The sequence below is a fragment of the Salmo salar genome, chromosome ssa09, assembly GCF_905237065.1.
Source record: "Salmo salar chromosome ssa09, Ssal_v3.1, whole genome shotgun sequence".
Lineage (NCBI taxonomy): Eukaryota > Metazoa > Chordata > Actinopteri > Salmoniformes > Salmonidae > Salmo > Salmo salar.
This window is the reverse complement of record NC_059450.1, coordinates 115,957,246-115,977,352: the sequence shown is the minus strand read 5'-3', so window position 1 is coordinate 115,977,352 and position 20,107 is coordinate 115,957,246. Positions and strand designations below refer to the sequence as shown.

The 20,107-nt window shown below is 43.2% G+C and overlaps 1 protein-coding gene across 1 annotated transcript; it reads right to left on the bottom strand.

Moving 5' to 3' along the window:
* Positions 1–4,001: 4,001 nt before the first annotated feature.
* LOC106612393 (neutral amino acid transporter B(0)) lies at positions 4,002–17,535 on the bottom strand. Its single transcript, XM_014213484.2, has 8 exons — positions 16,537–17,535; positions 9,895–9,937; positions 9,357–9,425; positions 9,047–9,213; positions 8,533–8,766; positions 8,128–8,322; positions 7,745–7,879; positions 4,002–7,545 (listed from the first exon to the last, which is right to left on the bottom strand). The coding sequence occupies exons 1-8, from the start codon at positions 17,064–17,066 to the stop codon at positions 7,308–7,310; spliced, it is 1,611 nt and encodes a 536-aa protein (XP_014068959.1). The 5' UTR covers positions 17,067–17,535; the 3' UTR covers positions 4,002–7,307.
* Between the last annotated feature and the right edge of the window lie 2,572 nt (positions 17,536–20,107).

The window sequence follows — 20,107 nt, the reverse complement described above, 5'->3', positions numbered from 1 at the left end:
AATAGTAGAGAGAATGATTTATTTCAGCTTTTATTTCTTTCATCACATTCCCAGTGGGTCAGAAGTTTACATGCACTCAATTAGTATTTGGTAGCATTGCCTTTAAATTGTTTAACCTGGGTCAAACGTTTCGGGGAGCCTTCCACAAGCTTCCCACAATAAGTTGGGTGAATTTTGGCCCATTCCTCCTGACAGCTGGTGTAACTGAGTCATGTTTGTAGGCCTCCTTGCTCGCACACGCTTTTTCAGTTCTGCCCACAAATTTTCTATAGGATTGAAGTCAGGTCTTTGTGATGGCCACTCCAATACCTTGACTTTGTTGTCCTTAAGCCATTTTGCCACAACTTTGGAAGTATGCTTGGGGTCAATGTCCATTTGGAAGACCCATTTGCGACCAAGCTTTAACTTCCTGACTGATGTCTTGAGATGTTGCTTCAATATATCCACATAATTTTCTCTCCTCATGATGCCATCTATTTTGTGAAGTGCACCAGTCCCTCCTGCAGCAAAGCACCCCCACAACATGATGCTGCCACCCCCGTGCTTCACGGTTGGAAAACATAACGATGGTCATTATGGCCAGACAGTTCTATTTTTGTTTCATCAGACCAGAGGACATTTCTCCAAAAAGTACAATCTTTGTCCCCATGTGCAGTTGCAAACCATAGTCTGGCTTTTTTTATGGCGGTTTTGGAGCAGTGGCTTCTTCCTTGCTGAGCGGCTTTTCAGGTTATGTCGATATAGGACTCGTTTTACTGTGGATTTAGATACTTAGATACTGGATTTAGATGTGTCCTCCAGCATCTTCACAAGGTCCTTTGCTGTTGTTCTGGGATTGATCTGCACTTTTCTCACCAAAGTACGTTCATCTCTAGGAGACAGAACGCATCTCCTTCCTGAGCGGTATGACAGCTGCGTGGTCTCATGGTGTTTATACTTGCGTACTATTGTTTGTACAGATGAACGTGGTACCTTCAGGTGTTTGGAAATTGCTCCCAAGGATGAACCAGACTTATGGAGGTCTACAATTATTTTTCTGAGGTCTTGGCTGATTTCTTTTGATTTTCCCATGATGTCAAGCAAAGAGACACTGAGTTTGAAGGTCGGCCTTGAAATACATCCACAGGTACACCTCCGATTGACTCAAATTATGTCAATTAGCCTATCAGAAGCTTCTAAAGCCATGACATCATTTCCTGGAATTTTCCAAGTTGTTTAAAGGCACAGTCAACTTAGTGTATGTAAACTTCTGACCCACTGGAATTGTGCTACAGTGAATTATAAGTGAAATAATCTGTCTGTAAACAATATTTGGAAAAATTACTTGTCATGCACAAAGTAGATGTCCTAACCGACTTGCCAAAACTATAGTTTGTTAACAAGAAATTTGTGTCGTGGTTGAAAACGAGTTTTAATGGCTCCAACCTAAGTGTAAGTAAACTTCCGACTTCAACTGTACCTACATGACAGGTCAATTGAAGACTCCTTTCAGAGGTCTATTAGTCTGTATAAGCTATAAGTTAAGTATAGAGACAAAGTATTTATACATTCAAAACGGTATTCTGTTGCACATCATTTTCCGGTACATAAATGACCAGGTATTTAGTAAGAAATGACATGGTAAAATGGTAATTACACTAATTATATATCAATTATTTTCAATCTTTTTGGGGGTACCATTAAGTACAAGGTGGTTATCAATTGTTTTCAATTCTTTGAAGTAGTACCAGGAAGTATTAGCTATTATTACCACATAGTTTCCCTGTAATTATCAGGTGCTCATCAAAGTGCTATCAGATATCCAATGACATATCCACCACAACAACAGCTGCTGTTAAGCAATATCTGACACAATCAGTGTCGATAGCTGTGTTATTGTTGATGTTGTGAATATAAATGTGTTGGTCAATTCTGTCCTAAAGCTAAAGATATATTTCATTGAGTACATGTGCAGATATGTTGCACTGATGCACTTTCTTATTTGAGATTAGTGTACATGTTCAGTGTATGAGATGTATGACTTTAGACCTTTTTCACTGTGGACTGATGCCACCGGGTAGGCCTTGGCGTGTTCCATCAGCATGCCTATTATGGCCGTCCCATTTCCCAGTGGTAAAATGAGGAGCTTTCTCTTCAACTCTGACTTGGATATTCACGCGAGGCCTTGGATAAAGCGCTATCAGTCCATGCGGGTGTGTTCAAATCCCAGGTATGAATTATGAAAAAGGAAACTATCCACTAGTTTATCCAATATTCTAAATTAAATGTGTGTGTATGTGTGTCATCTGTTGAGTGTTGCTGTCACATTTGTGTCCTGCCTTGACTGGAATGTAAAAAGTCATCTGAGTTGTGAGAGAAAGACTGATGTCTAATAGGTGCCACTTGTTTTGCGCTTGACCTATCATTTTACAAGTGAGGAAAAAGGCTCAATACTCACCAGCACGCTAACCAGAATCTTGCTGTCAATGTGTATCACTCCACTTCATGGACTGAAAAAATGAATTATAACACCACTGTTATTTGTGTTTTGTCATTTGAGGTTTAAGGATTTGATGAGACAGCGTTGTATACATTCCAGTTTTTCAGGAATCATTCAAAAAATTCATTTACCAGGAGGGCCTAAAGCTTTCTTTGGTTTTGACAAAAATAGCAGGGTTTAGTATGCAACTCCCCTGTCTCACCAGTAGGTGGCAGAAGAGCCTTGGACATTGAATGGGTAACTTATGAATATTGCCGTGGTAAAGTCACTAGCTGCAAAATCCCCGACAAAATATATCCAACTAAATTACATTTCTGAATCCTACATTGATAAGCTAAATACAAGAACACCATAACACACTTCATTGTACTCAATATACTTCCGTATTTTCCTTCCTTCCCTCGGGATGTAAAGTTGAACCGTTGGCTGAATTCAATTGGGAGGGGTGTAAAGTTACCACATTGCTAACAGAAGAACAATGAATAAGTCTAATAGGAGACCCAGGAATGTCACTGTAGTAAGATTTACCCTATATGTCCCTGGTTGTAAAACCTAATGCCAGCCATTCTACTGACAGAAGGGGCCATATAGCACTGAACCTCATGATTATATGAAACCCCTCAGCACCTGTTAGTGTGGGATCAATAAATTGGTCCGTTTCCCAACTTGTGTGTGTACTGTGTACCCCACCCAGGTGGGCGATGTAATATAATGTTGGTGACTGCATTGGGTGTGTGTGTTGGGAAAGTCTGAAGTTCCATTAGAATGAATAGAAGGACATTCTTTACAGGCCTCTCCGTCAACACCTCACGGAGGCAGGACACAGTACCAGGTAGTCTGTGTAATGTGTTCATTCATGGGCATCGCCATTAACTACTACCTGACAAACATGTCTTGTCTGGAGGGCCTATTCACAATGTGTCCTATACACTGAGTACAAAATGCCATAGATTGACTAGGTGAATACAGGTGAAAGCTATGATCCCTTATTGATATAACTTGTTAAAATTAATATCAAATCAGTGAAGATGAAGGGGAGGAGACAGGTTACAGAAGGATTTTTAAGCCTCGAGACAAGAGAGACATGGATGGTGTATGTGGGCCATTCTGAGTGTGAATAGCCTCTGCACAGGGTGTGATAGTGTCCCAAAGGACATCCAGCCAACAGGGGCCAGCGTCCCTGGGGAATGCTGTCGACACCTTGTAGAGTCCATGCCCCCTGACGAAATGAGGCTTTTCTGAGGGTGAAAAGGGTTGCAACTCAATATTAGGAAGGTGTTCCTTACACATCAAATGTTGATGTATATACAGTGCATGTACACATCCATTACTATTAATTGTGGTCTTCTGTAGGTAGAACATGGCGTTTCCAACGTCACGGTAATGGGTTTGATTCCCGGGGCCACCCATATGTAAAATGTATGCACGTATGACTAAGTCACTTTGGATAAAAGTGCCTGTTAAATGACATACATTATAGTATTATATATTAATTAGAAACGTGAAACAAGATGTCAACAAGTGAATACTAATAAAAAGTATTTAATTTTTTTTAGAACTAACAGATTACATTCAGAGCAACACAGTGCTTCTCTACAGCTCTGATAAATATGTCATCAAGTAACCATGGTGTCTGACTACACATCCACCATCACCACACATATCTATCTGTACACACGCTGACTCACACACACACAACGTGGTGACGTCACGCCGAAGACCCTGTGGAATGATAAGCATTTCTTTACAGCGTTGCATAAAACATAAAAGACAGACAGCAGGGAGAAAAGGCTGCAGAACCAAAGGTGGCATCAAAGGTTCAAAAGTGGTTTTGCAACAAACAAATCATTTTACATCTCAAAATAGGTTGCTGCCCCTTTAAGACAATTGTTCCAAACAAGATATCAACCTGGCTGATACAGTAAGCTGTATTTTTGTCGCTTTCTTTTTGCAGACCATCACTGGTAGCCAGCATATTGCTAGTATGTCCACTATTGAAGGTTTACCTTTGTAAAATCACTTTCCCTAAAATAAATAAGCTCAGAGAGTAGATTGATAGTCGCTTCTTTTTCGCTCAGGAAAATGGTTTTCAATTGGTAGCCTGCGACAGAGCAGGTAAATGTTGAACTGGAACTCAAGTAACTGGCCAAGTAGATGCTGCTACTTTGAAAGTGTTAATAGTACTGGCGCAAATGCGGTCTCGCCACACGTTTTCAGGCGGCTCGTTGCATTGTTCTAGGGCAAGTCTTCATTGTCAGCCTCGGATGATGATGTCGGTTAAGACTGGATAATCCGAGAACTGATTCAAGCCCTACGATAGGGGGCGTATCAATTCAATACAGGCGGTGAGGTTATGAAACCAAATCTTCAGAGAAAAAGGTGAGGAATTGTTCAAGCTAGAATCCTTAGTTGCTACATACATTTTCGGACGTGTAAATGAATGATACAGTGTACCCATTGATTCTTGAAGAATATAACTTAGAAATGCTCATGAGTTTAGTTCAATTGTTGAACCCCATCTGAACCCAAAATAAAAGCTTTTTATACTCCAAACTAAGTATTTGTAGACACACACTGTACAGCCTCAAAACATATTTAAAACGATCATTTTGATATCATGGATGGGCAGTCCTTGCATACTCTTGCTTCGAATTGGAATTTCTCCAGGTCCATCCCTCAAGCTTTTTACCAAAACACAGGCAATGACAGATATACAGTATTCCTCTCAGTGGTGTGGACTGACCCGATCAACTCTGAACGGATGGGTATCACAAATGAGCGGACCACAGGACACATTGTCTGAACTGACTGCATGAACTGACTGCATGAACTAACCGCAATAGAGAAAGACTGGAACAGAAGGTACATACGCACACAAACAAATAACTGTTGGGAAAATAAAAAAATCTTTCGAGTATAAAAAGCTATTACCAACAAATGATTAAAACATGAAATAACTAGCAAAAATACACTTTAAAATAATTTAAAATAAGTCTGCAAATAAAATAAAAAAGGTGTGCTAATGGTTTCGGTAAGGGACATGCTTCACTTGATGAAGGGAAGTCGGTTTGGAGACAATTTAAAAACAGTAGAATGGACACAAAAAGAGGATCATGTCAGATTGTTTTCCTACTCAGCCACTGGCCTCGTCTGCTTTGGAAACCATTAAAAGCAATGAAATAAACACAAATTGATAAATGGCTTACAGCCAACAACAATTGCTTAAAAAATATACCTTTGTCATAGAGACAATTTGAATGTCTTCCCTCTATAAATTAATTTGCCTCAGACTTACTCACTGTAACTCACCCCACTCATCTTCCCACGCTTCTCCCGAAAGTTCTACGCCCCCCCCAAAAAAAACATAGGACATGCAACATCCTGTTACTGCGACCCCTAGCCTAGTGAGTGCACACGGAGTGCAACACCCATAGAATTAGCAACTAGAACGTTCATGAACCTTCTTATCAAGGTCCAAAAGTCAGCCATGTTGGTCAGGGAGTTGGTCAACTATGGTTTGCCAGCGCTGTGGTAAGACAGTGTAAAACAAAAATGATTGATCTGCACTGTATCTAGTTAGCCAGACAGTTTGAGGAATGATTCTATAAATGTTTCAAATTAACTGCGAATGTGCCAATATTCCATTTAAACAATGCAGTCAATCCACAGCCATACACTGGCTCAAATCAGTTGATGATAAGTACTGATATTGTATCATATAATAGCACTTACAGCTTTCCAAGAAAACAAAATCTGAGACATTTATGGCCCATTTACATATATTTTAGAGGCCATGTATACAGAAAAGCCTGTATAATATATGGCAATAATTCAGGGTGACAGTATTTCTATAGTACAATTTCTGATATATCACATGCTTTACTTTTCCCACCTGCCTGAGTAAAAGCAAGAAATCCATCCATCACCTATGCCTCTACTGCCATTCATTCCAATTAGACTGGTTTTGGATTTCTCCCTGACCAAGATGGCTGCCATTTTGTCCCATTATGGAACTTTTGAGAGATTATGACATATCCTATTCAATTACTAGAGGGGGCTCTCTACAGCAACACCTCTCACACATTCTTGTAGCATTGTAAAAAAAAAGTTTGGACTGTGCAAAAACGGGAGATTGTAAGAACATGGGGGCCCTCTTGTGCTTGGCAGACGCGAGCCCCGGACTGACTAACTAAAATGACACAGCTACAGACTTGAAGCATTGACCAGAGCCACATTAGTATGTGTGATTTTACAGCGAGCTCGTGTGAGAAAGGTCCTTTTTCCAGCAGTGGAACATCACTGAGGATTTAACTTCATTTGGTGCATCTTATGTAACATAGGAATCTTCATCATCTACTCTCACAGAGTGCAGTGAGATAATTAGTCTAGGCTACTTCATACACAGAAAAACCATACTGTACATGGGCATTGATATAGAAAACAGGGAGATATTTACCTTTTCAAGTCTGCCTGCTGTTATAAATTGACAAAAATATTTAAAAAGAGAGGAAGTCAAGGCCAGCTCTTCTGAACCAAAGCAGAAATAAAACGAACATTTAAAAAATGGGAGGCAAAGGATTCCAAACTAGAGTCCTTCAAAAAAAAAATACTTTCACGTTAAAATCTGAACAGCCTCTGTTCACACTCTCCTTCCTCCCCCCCCAACCTGGTTCTCTTAGAAAGAGAGAAGTCACAAGGAGAGGAATTGTCTTCGAATTAAAGTCTAAAAGGTCCTCTCCCCTCCTTTCTGCATGGGGAGGGGTCACGTATGGAGAGGCTAGATTGAGGGGTCAAACGGAGGGTCATCGATGACACGGCAGTGAACCATCTACATGACGGACTCTTTCTCAGAGCCGCGAGCCGCCGCCTTCTCGTCACCCGCATCCCTTCTCGCCTTCTCCCCGATGAGGGGCGAGTGCTCCGGCCCGGCGGGCGTGTCATCCTCCATCTTTACCTCGTTTAGCTCCGTCCCCTCCTCGGGCTTGGCCGAGCGGTCCACGTACCACTGCAGCAGCCCGGCTCCGAAGGCGTCTCCCTCCACGTTCAGAACGGTGCAGGTACGGTCACTGGAAACAAGAGAAATGGTCCAATCACGGTTAAACCAATCAAACCCAGGTTTATCCACCGTATCCATAACTACGTCATGTCAATGCTATGTCAAGTGTGTGAAGCAGACACAAAACGGTCATGGCTGTTATGACATGTATATGACAGCATTATAGAGGCCTTGATGTTCCAATAGAACTGCAACATGAGGTTACTCACACGAGCCAGTCGACGGCGAGGATGAGGGAGATGTCGTTGGTGGGCAGTCCCACTGCCTCCAGGATGATGGCCAGCGTCAGCACGCCCCCAGCGGGGATCCCTGCTGCTCCCACACTGGACGCTGTGGCTGTCACTCTGACAGAGGGGGGGGTGGGACACGGGGTGAATTAGTCACTCAAGAGCACAGCGTTTCCTAAAACTCGGCCTAGTAAGTTTGACCCAAGCTTTATAAAAGTCTGTTTTGTACGTGTGTGTGTGTGTGTGTGCGCGTATATACTGTAGCTACAACATTTGAATTTCCTCCGCTTTACCCAACACAACTGCCCCGTTGAATCGGACTGGATTGAAACTAAATCAAACTAACTAGGGAGAGCGGGACTCACAGGATGGTGAAAACTTGGATGAAGTTGAGCGGGATGTGGTTGAGCTGAGCAATGAAGACGGCCGCCACACACTGGAAGAGCGCTGCACCGTCCATGTTCACGGTGGCCCCGATGGGCAGGATGAAACGACTGATGTGCTTCGACACGCCGTTGTTCTCCTCCACGCACTTCATCATCAGGGGCAGGGTGGCAGAGCTGAGAGAGAGACAGCGAGGGAGTGTGTGAGGGGCTAGCCGTAAATTAGCTGGTAACATGTTGTTACACAGCATTGGAATAATTGTATTTGAACTGCAGAGTAATGGAGTTGAGCGTTTTTTGGCACGGTATAGGAGCAACACTGGTAAAAGAGTAATTAAGGCTTATACCATCCTCTCTAGTATGGTAATCTAGTGACTACAACTGTACCTGGAGCTGGTTCCAAAGCCTGTGGCCAGAGCGGTGAAGATGCCCCACAGGAAGGTGTAGGGGTTCTTGCGGGTGATGATAAAGTAGATGCCCGGCAGGACCAGCAGGCCGTGGACAGCGTGGCCGACGATACAGCAGGCGATGTACTTGCCCAGGCTGGCAAACAGCGTTCCCACGTCCTCCATCTCCACGATCTTCCCTGCCACCAAGAACATGATTCCAAGGGGGGCATACCTGGAGAGAGGGAGAGGAGGGTTACCATTGTGAATTTGTAAAGACGCAAATACAACAAAAAGTACGAAAATGACAATTTAAAAAAACATGCATCAATATTACCACATGTGATGCTACCCTTGAAAAAACGCAATTGAAATACCATATTATTATTATTCTAACAATTAGGAGTTGACATGTGAAAGATGACAAACGCGGGGTGGCAAAACTCATATCACGCATGTATCCTCTCCCACATCTATTCCCCCTGACAGTGCTGTTGGGGAAAGGACTTCCTTACCACATGATCCAGGACACCAGAACCATGGTGGCCTCGTTGAAGGAGTTGAAGAACTTGATGAGGATCTCTCCCTCCTCTCCCAGCTTCCTCAGGGCTACACCAAACACTATGGCAAACACCACCAGTCCTAGGATGTTCATACCGTCTTGGTCTGTGCCAAAGGGAACCTAGAGACACACACGATATCTCAGGTCAGCGTGAGTGATGCATTTCAGACACGTTCAAACTGTCAACAGCCATAGGTGTTAGAAAGTCAAAAGTGACATCATATATAGATTTCCAACTCATTTTGGCATTTAGGTCTACTCGCCTTCTCAACTGTGATGTTGGGCAAGCCATTAGTGCCATTCTTGGTCACAAACTTGTAGCTGGTAGCGTACTGCAGACAGAGGAAAATATTTCATTAGTACACTGATGAAAGACATGTTCTGTTTAACTAACTAATTACGTGGATTCCCAAAAAAGCCTAAAAGGAATAATTCCCCCCCCACAAAAAAAATGTTTTAAATATATATTTACTTTTTTGTATTTGTTTAATTAGTCCACTGTTAATACAGTCCCAACATGTTTTACATGTCAGCCATCAAGTTGTCAAGATATAGGACTTTCAAAAAGCAAATTGTAACTTGCCACATCATGATGACGTGTTCTGTGGTAAATTACAATTTACTTTTTGAAAGTCCTATATCTTGAAAACTTGATTGCGGACATGCAAAACATGTTGGGACTGTATCAACAGTGGGGGGGAAAAAATACCAAAAGATAGTTTGAGTGGATTATTCCTTTAAGTCTCGGTTTCTCTCAGCCTCGCTCGTTCTATTATACGTGTGGTACAAGAGGATACTCACAGACTGAAAGGCAGCAGACACCAAGTTGGAGGGGAAGATGTTTCTGGAAGAGAGAACAAGAGACACATTCAGTACACTACACGGGCACCAGCTGTGCTGATAGAGACACTAATGATGATCAGAAACCAAAATGGCGGGAATTACAGAATTACAGGTGCTAGTGCAGGTGTGTGACAGCCAGGGCTAAAATGTATTGGCTTTACTTTGTTTTCTAGTGAGTAACAGTATACATGCGGCCCTGTACGATTTAGTGTTCTACAAGAGGTAGAAGTTGTCACGAGACATTCACATACGGCCAGTTGAGTTTTCCCCCTTAAAATGGTTAAAGCTACAATCCTTATTTGAAACCATAACTAAGCTTTCTTCGCGCCTCTGTTTCGCTAACAAGCTATGGGATGGGGCTGAAGAAATGCATCCACTCAAATGCATACAGAGCTATGATTGCAGGAACCGACCAGTTTTAACCATTCTTTGATGCTATTCAGTGTTGGTTTACATTTATGTTGTAAAATAAGCTTATATTTTGGGTTCTGATGGGGTACAACCGTTGAACTAAACTCATTTAGTTTAGTTCAACGGTTGTACCCCATCAGAACCCAAAATATAAGCTTATTTTACAACATAAATGTAAACCAATAAATGTATTGCTTCCTGTTTATCATCACCCGCAAGAACCCCTACACCTTCCTGTGGGGCATCTTCACCGCTCTGGCCACAGGCTTTGGAACCAGCTCCAGGTACAGTTGTAGTCACTAGATTACCATACTAGAGAGGATGGTATAAGCCTTAATTACTCTTTTACCAGTGTTGCTCCTATACCATGCCAAAAAACGCTCAACTCCATTACTCTATATATATATATATATATATATATATTCATTCCAAAAATGGAATTTGGGAAAGGTAAACTGATCCTAGGCCTGTGACTAAAAGGTAACAACCCACGGGATACAACCACTAACTGAACTCCTTGTTCTAACTTCTAAGCGATCTCTCCAGGATTCCTTTATGCCAACTCAACGCCTATAACCTTGGGCACCAACGCCTCACGAGGGAGCCAACCACGAGTGTTGTCATGTGGCAATAGCGGGGAGCATTTCAGTGTTTTAATCCTCCAACTGCCCCCAAAACTGTTGCTGCTGGGATTACAGGTCCAAACCAAGACCTGCCAAGAGGGGTGGGCAGAATGCTGCTCTACAATACAGTACACACCTCAGTGGAGTTGCTGTACCACCCCTCAAAGCCACATATTCGTGAACATAGTGGGCAACTCTCCTCAGAGCACTAAGCCGCCCCCGCCCTTCCCTCTTAGTCAACCTCCATATGGATTTAGAGTAATGAGGGCTTAACTTCTTTCATGTTTTTATCCTGTATCTCTTTCTGACCTGAACACATGCGGGACAGGAAACAATGCATTGTGGGATTAAAATGATCGCACCATGTGACCGAGGATAGAATAACTCGAGACTAACCCTTAAACCACATTTCTAGGAAGGTGACCTGTATCAGTAACAAACCCTGTCAATTAAAAACAAAACCACTCCATTTCCATGGGTTGTTGAAGGACTTGGTCAAACAGGGAAAGGAAATGCCCTCTCTAGAACCCTATGTCGCTCTGGATGGGAGTGAAGGTTCCGCGGAAACAGGAAGCAATGACGTTAACGTCCCCGGACGCCCCGAGCAGCACAACCGTCTGCCCGCCCAAAACTCCCATATCTGTTTAGATTTAGTAACCGGCTGACTCCACCTACCCCCTCCACTTCCCCATTTATACTTCCTGTTATGCCGTGTCATGACAACCCAATGCCACCACAGCCATTAGAGCTAAATGAACATAGCTACGGCTAGACGGAAGAACATTGGGCGATGGTTGGAATAGACAGACGGAAAAAGAGAACAAACAGGGCTGCAGGTGACACGTACAGACACACCCTAAAAACAAAACACAAAAAAACATTCTGTGTGGCAGCTGTATCTATGCCCAAAGACCCAAGGAAGGCTTCTCTCATTTCAGACATTGTGTATCTCCAGTCCTGACATTCTTATTTAGTAAGTCACTGCCTTGTTCCTTCCCTACCCCCAGTCCTACAGAGATCCCTAGTTGACGCGCTCCCTCCTCTCGAAGCGAGACTCTGCACGTGAACACTAAACTACTGTGAATGTGCAACAGCACTCATTTAAAACATGAAGCCCCTCTCTGTCAGTGTCCAGTTTGGAAGGCGGTGTGCGCAGCCTCCATCCATGCACACTTCTCCATGTCAGATTACTGCAAAAGTTCTGCAGTTTACAGTTTGCCATCAATGCTGTGCACACACTTGCGTAACAGCAAGTTGGTACTGTATTTGCATATCGGTGTTTAGATTTACATTCCCATGGTGTCGGAGTAATGAGCAAAGGGTCACAACGACACAGCGTGCCTGATCTTCTGGGTACACGTGAAGCATGGTGACGGGCGTGTCGTGTTTACACCCTACTGGGTGGCGTAGAGCTCAGCAATTCAGTGTTGTTGACGTGTCGCTTTGATGGCCAGACGAGAACGCCCCTACCTGGTCAAACCGGATCTGCGACTGCGTGTGAAACGTGGCAACCATTACGGCGGCACCTTATTTGCATACCAGTGTCAAAACACACCCCATCCTGGCACCCTCTCTAGACCTATGAGAACCCATGGGTCCCTCCTGGCTGTACGTGGCTAACTGACACAGATGGTAGACACCCTCTCAGTCACTCCTGAAATACTGCTCAGGCGGGTGAGCCAAATGCCACAGAGACAGAGAGAACGAATGTCACCGGGAGAGGGAGGGGGGGCCGGTGAGGATGGCTGATGCAACACACCTGATCCCTTACCTCCACCTCTCTTTGTTCTGAAGCATTAATAAAATGATCTCCATTCAAATCCGAATGAATAGTACTACTGCCCTTCTCTCTGGCTCTTAACGCCGTCTACATATGAACAGCTACGGTCCGCTGTCCTGTATGTTTGTCTCGGTGTTTAGTCTCAGGGTTAGACTAATAAGTCAAAAAAACAGGACGGACAATGACTTGCAGGTAGATCCGTAAGAGTGAAGGGCATATCCTTTCAACTGAAGACCAACACTACCAGTAATTTAATGTAAAGGAGTTACTGGCTCATCAAACCTTGTCCAGTAAACAAACAGGTGATACAACACTGCCTACATAGGGGCACCTGTGAACGAAGCATTGAACTGACAAGTGGGAAAGCAAAACGGGTGAAAGCCAGATGGAGATAAGCAGCGGAGGCTGCTGAGGGGGAGGACGGCTCATGATAACAGCCGGAATGGAGAGAATGGAACGGCATCAAAACACATGGAAACCATGTGTGATGTATTTGACACCATTCCACTAATATTGCTCCAGCTATTACCACAAGTCCATCCTACCAAATTAAGGTGCCACCAACTTCCTGTGGAGATAAGGTAAGCAAAGTACAACAGGAAGTGAAGGGAGTGAGGGGTTCTCGTACCCGGTTGGGAAATTTGATGCCTTGTTCCTCTTCAGTTGGTTTATGACCTTTATTTAACCTCACGACCTGTTTAAGCCGGTATGTTATTGAGGTCATGTGTAACTACGAGAACCGGCCACAACTTTTTGTGATGTGTTAGTATGTACGCGAGAGAACGGAGGAGAGCGAGAGGAGGGCGTGAAAGACAGTGTGTGCGAGCGTGCATGCTTTAAAGGGCTCCTCGTTTCCACTGTAGTGAACAGCTCATCGGCTCTGCTTGTTGCCAAAACGGGACCCCGACAGAGAGTGGTCACTTTAATGAGCCACACGAGTCACGCGAGCTGCACAATTAACCGTCATCCTTTGTGGGCCTTTCTGCGTGTGTGTGTCCTCACGAAACTGACAACCTTTCTCATTGATTCCCTGCAGGGACCCACGCACATCCAAGAAAGTCTCATTTGATAATTTTTTGTAAATATCAAAATGGAGCACAAGGCATTATAAACGTGTGGATTCCTTATGCGTTGGACTGGGAAGGAGAGACCACTCTGTTTCAACTTGTAGATCATATTATGCAAGAGCGAGTTAAAATCATAATGACAACTATAGGTGAAGGAATTACAATCGCATTTATAGAAGGATTATAAAATTAACAATATTCATTGCCCCAATACCCTCACCCGTGTAATCTGGTTTTAACGGTTTTCCTGGACTGGGACATAGGGATCTGGACTAGATGGAGGCTGATCACAATGAATTTTGAGGTTTAGAGGTCACCCACAATGCTGGACCAGGAGGAACAGAGCAACTGACTGACAAGAAAAGAGCATGTCATTTATAAACGATTTAAAAAGGTTGAGTATAAGGCTGTGTTTTGGGCTGCTTCCGTTTGCCACAGAGCAAAATAGTAAATCTGATTTGCAAGCGAATTGTTTTACAAGAAGTTGCTTGTGGAAACTGGCATCAACCCATACTAGGCTACATCAAGGAGGTTTGGCTGCATGGCTTTAATTTAGAGACACTACACATGCTTCTCTTTATGAGCCCAAAGCAACAGACATTAGGCCTAATTAAGGTTGCGTGGAGAATGGGCCTCCAAATGAACGCAAATAGCCTGAGAGTGGCTCTTTTTTATGGTGAAAAGCCAAGAGAGCTTTTCTGTAGATAGAGCGTGGTCTAGTCACGTTTCTAATCCTACTGAAAACGCAGGGTCCTTTAAATTCAGTTCAAGCTCTGGAGAATAGGCCATTCTTTCTTATCCCATTGTTGCATAACGTGATCGGCTAAATGATTGGCAAGATGTTTAGGTTTTAAAACTCCTAACTAATCTAGCTTAATGACCTGATCTAGGACAGAGGGGGGGGGGGGTCACATGGTTTGCTAGCTTCCTGGTAGCATGACTCCCCTCACCTATGATGAGTCTGTGGCGCAGGAATTTATGACAGGTGCACGAGTGATGTTGACAGTTGACTATTTCCTGTCAAACAGTCACCGTCAGGGGTAACTATGTAACGCAACCTGATGCTTCGGAACATCAGCATACTAAGACGGGTTAAAACAACCAAGGTCCAGCATATAGTTTGTTTTAGGATATCAGTTCTGTCGTAGTAAGGGCTCAATGTAGAATGCCACTGACCTTGCCACATTCCTAGTATATGTTGAGTATGTGCCAACATGAGGCTTTGGTGACCAACTGTTCACCACTTCCTTTCTAAATCCAACGACACGGTGAGGTTTCGTTGAGAGTGTGTATGAGTATGATCAGTGTACAATAAGAATGTAAGGCATGTGAGGCACAAAAGATGAGTGGGTAGACACAATCCTCCACTCATGGCTGTTTTCTCTAGAATATATTATTTTCTACCGGCCAGGCAAAATGACTGCTCATTGCATTGTGCTTGAAAGGCTTTTAGGGCACCAAAGCAGTAGAAGTGTACATTGTAATAAAACTAGACTACACAACCATAATAAAGGAATGCTAATCATTTTGCCCACTGATTCTGTTTGAACTTCCATTACTGTTCATTGACTGGCAAGACAGATAATGTAGAACAGTATTTCTTAGTGTGTTACCCCTAGTAATAGAAAAACGTATTCTGAGTATAGGGGGTTTTTCTTGGCGCACTGGGGTTATGAAATGTTTCAGGAAAGTGTGCTACAAGCAACGACTGTGCAATAATTTCGTTCGATGATGCTGTCTCAGAGACCTCTTACATTTAAAAAATAAAAAAAAAGCATGACAACATGTGATAAACCAAGAAAGGACGGAATGTCCAATATATCCTTCCTCATCTGTGCCTAAAAACACATGGCTGGAACGAATTGTAATGTCCATGTTTGGAATGCAAGTGGTTGTCCCAGAAAGAAAGGGGCCAGCCCAAAACTTACTCAGAACTTCCGCCACGCCTACTACGACGCACGACAATGTTTCCTACACGTGTATTGGTGGAAACATGAAGCTAAACTAAGCACATGTTACATAATATCGCGCATGTAGGCAAAAAAAATGTAATTTTCTGACGGACGATATTGGGTTGGAATGACAAGAGGGACACGCCATCAGTCGTTAGACACTGAACACACATGGCGGATTAACCGGCTGCATCTTGAGCTGATGCAACTACTGCCCTACGTTACAGCACGAGGTGGCACTGTGTGTGGTTTTGACAGAACCAGTACCACTTTATTTTCTGTGCGCACGGCAAACGGAACCCCGACCGGTTGGGGAAAATGGCTTTAATGAACCTGGATGGCGCGCATGTCGCGCCACCCAGAAAGAAGGACTGACGGTCCCCTCTTTCAAATGTCAAGAGACCTTATTTGTACTGACCCAGCACGAGACCAGTGACTAACAATTTTAAGACAAGCTTGCAGTCAGACTGCTTGGCTCGGTTTTGTAATTCATATGCGGAAATGTATGCCTAATTTGGGGGAATAAAGCAACATCCAAAAGAACCCCACTCAAATTCAAACAGTGGGCTCATTAGCTTGCTGCTGGCTGAGGGGTCTGCCACGTGTGAGCACTTAGTCATTGTGACAAATAAGGATGCGTAAAAAACAAGGCAGGGTCGCAGCCACTCCAGTGAACGACCCCCAAATGGCTATGCCACATCAGCCTGTCTGCCCCTTTTGCTTAGCCTAAATCACCACCCTGCCACTGCCAGACATTTGAATCTCACCTGATCAGGTCCAAGAACGAGTCCACCACTTCTTTGGTCGGGGGCTGCTCGCCGACATCCAACAGAATCGGCTTGGAGCCGGTGTTTGATCCGGGGGAGATGATGAACGCCATGATCACCCCGATTGCTGACGCAATTAAGGTGGTGACCAAAAAGAAGAGCATGGCCCAGCCGCCTAGCTTACCCAGGGCTTTGGGGTCGATGCTGGCCGCCCCGGACACCAGACTGCACACGACCAGGGGGATTATGATCATTTTCAGCAACCGGATGAGCAGTTCGCCAGGGAAACCCACGTAGATGATCTGTGTCCTGCTCAGCTCCATGTGGCGCACGCCAAGTCCGATGAACACACCGATGATCACCCCGGCCACGGTGAGAATCACCAGAAAGTTGGCCATGACTAACCTCTTGATTTTCTCCGATGTTGTCTCTTTGGAACACTTCTTGTGGCCGAATCCGTTGGCTACCATCTCATCGAGATGCGCCTCTCCGTTGGATGCCTTCCCCTCCATGTTTATCTTTTCTGCCATTGTGCGCCCTGAGTGTACCTTAACACCTACACAAAATAATTATATGGAGAGAAATGATAGTCAACGTTTGTTTGACTATAGGATCTGTTAGTGTAGCTGTTGGAAGTAGTAATGAGTTTGTATTGTAGCGAAATGACTCCGGTGAGTTGCTATGCCTCTCAGCCCGTAATTTATAACCCAACCAGCACCGGAACAAATGCCCGGTAAAGTCAAGTAGAGGGCGGGCTCATGAAGGTTGGTGACGTCACCAATCCATTCCTATTCGAACAACCTTTCTAGACCATCTGTCCTAATACCAAAATAATTCTAAAATCAAATAGAAAGGGAGCAATATCATTTTACATTTTCTAAACCATAACTGCACAATTAAAATCATTCAAATGGACAAATAAGTAAACACACAATGAGCAATTAAATCATGCATATTTTTCCTATGATTATTAAATATGTTTGAAACACGAATGAAATTACATTTGAGCAATTAGAAGTACACTAAAATGAGGACATCATCCTGAACCTAGATGTGTGTTCCTCAATCCTTAATTCTAGCCTACCACTGCCCTAGATGACACGTTAGGGGTGGATTGCATCAGCATCAGTGATTCAACCTCACTCGTTCACTCTCAGAAAAAAACGTTTCGGTAAGGGTATAGAATTGTTCCCAGGTGTACAAAAATATCAAAATACACATAATGTACCTTTCAAGGTACACATATAATCTCACATGGTACTGTGTGGTACCTTTTAGGGTACATGTGCAGATAATCTAGTATAATGGTTCAACATACCCAATATTTGTAATATAAAGAAGGTACAACCATCCACACTCAAAAACCTGCCCAACATTATCATATTTCCCAGCATACTCTATTGCCAGTTGATTTTTTAGCATTGTTTGTTTCAATGTGTGTGTTTTTGCATGCACATAGATTGATTGATTTTATGCTACACAAAGATAAATAACACATTTTTCGAAACTAATCCAATCCTTTACTGAGATGGTTGTTCCAGTTAAGATGGTTTTGTTAGTGTAATTTATCAATTTATCTTACCTTGACAGTCATTCTAAAAGCAGGTTGCAGGTTCTAAAAAAATAAAATTGGATATCCTAACTCTGGCTGGGAATTGCATATCACTTTGCAAGCCAGCATAATGTGACCTTCCCGATGTGCCTGCAAACCAGGAGATTCAAACCACTGTGTTAGGGTAAATCTAGGCTGTCAAAGTATGTCCTTATGATATGTGTAATGTATTGTCATAAAGAGTATAATTCCAATGATAAAATATTCCCTTAGGCACTCACTTGGAGAAGGCTACAGAACTGAAAGCCATAGGCCGTGTTCGTGAGGATCAAAACCGCAATGTAACATGGGTGCCTTGTGACTGACAGACAATTGATCTACAAATAATGAGTCATTACTTATGATGCAAGGTGATTTGTAGGTCAGTTAGTCAGCACTCACCTGCAGTCATTTTGATGCTCTTGATGCTCTTCATCCAATGGCATTGAGGAATACACTACCTCAGTCATCGGCTTCATCAATAAGTGCATCCCCACAGTGACTGTACGTACATATCCCAACCAGAAGCCATGGATTACAGGCAACATCCGCATCGAGCTAAAGGCTTGAGCTTCCGCTTTCAAGGAGCGGTAGACTTATCCAGATGCTTATAAGAAATCCAGCTATGTCCTCAGACTAACCATCAAACAAGAAAAGCGTCAATACAGGATTAAGATTAAATGCCTAAATGATTACCGCCCCGTGGCACTCACGTCGGTAGCCATGAAGTGCTTTGAAAGACTGGTCATGGCACACATCAACAGCATCCTCCCAGACACCCTAGACCCACTCCAATTCGCATACCGCCCCAACAGATCCACAGATGACGCAATCTCAATCGCACTCCACGCCGCCCTTTCTCACCTGGACAAAAAGGAACACCTATGTGAGAATGCTGTTCATCGACTACAGCTCAGCGTTCAACACCATAGTGCCCACAAAGCTCATCACTAAGCTAAGGACTCTGGGACTAAACTAGAGGTCGACCGATTAATCAGAATGGCCGATTAATTAGGGCCGATTTCAAGTTTTCATAACAATCGGTAATCGGTATTTTTGGCCATTTTTTATATTTTTATTTTTTATAAATATTTTTTAACTAGGCAAGTTAGTTAAGAACACATTCTTATTTTCAATGACGGCCTAGGAACGGTGGGTTAACTACCTTGTTTAGGGGCAGAATGACAGATTTTTACCTTGTCAGCTTGGGGATTCAATCTTGCAACCTTACGGTTAATTAGCCCAACGCTCTAACCACCTGCTTTACATTGCACTCCATGAGGAGCCTGCCTGTTAAGCGAATGCAGTAAGAAGCCAAGGTAAGTTGCTAGCTAGCATTAAACTTATCTTATAAAAAACAATCAATCAATCAATCAATCAATCATAATCACTAGTTAACTACACATGGTTGATGATATTACTAGTTTATCTAGCCTGTCCTGCGTTGCATATAATCGATGCGGTGTGCATTCGCGAAAAAGGTCTGTCGTTGCTCCAACTTGTACCTAACCATAAACATCAATGTCTTTCTTAAAATCAATACACAAGTATATATTTTTAAACCTGCATATTTAGTTAATATTGCCTGCTAACATGAATTTTTTTTAACTAGGGAAAATGTGTCACCTCTGCAACAGAGTCAGGGTATATGCAGCAGTTTGGGCCGCCTGGCTCATTGCGAACTGTGTGAAGACTATTTCTTCCTAACAATGACAGCCAACTTCGCCAAACGGGGGATGATTTAACAAAAGCGTATTTGCGAAGAAGCACAATCTTTGCACGACTGTACCTAACCATAAACATCAATGCATTTCTTAAAATCAATACACAGAAGTATATATTTTTAAACCTGCATATTTAGCTAAAAGAAATCCAGGTTAGCAGGCAATATTAACCAGGTGAAATTGTGTCACTTCTCTTCCGTTCATTGCACGCAGAGTCAGGGTATATGCAACAGTTTGGGCCGCCTGGCTCGTTGCG

Excerpts from the sequence above, each read along its gene's own strand:
- LOC106612393 (XM_014213484.2), bottom strand. The coding sequence starts at position 17,066 with ATGGCAGAAAAGATAAACATGGAGGGGAAGGCATCCAACGGAGAGGCG. Across the intron at positions 9,426-9,894 it reads TGTCTGCTGCCTTTCAGTCT|TACGCTACCAGCTACAAGTT; the intron begins GTGAGTATCCTC and ends CTCTGTCTGCAG. Across the intron at positions 8,323-8,532 it reads GGCTTTGGAACCAGCTCCAG|CTCTGCCACCCTGCCCCTGA; the intron begins GTACAGTTGTAG and ends TCTCTCTCTCAG.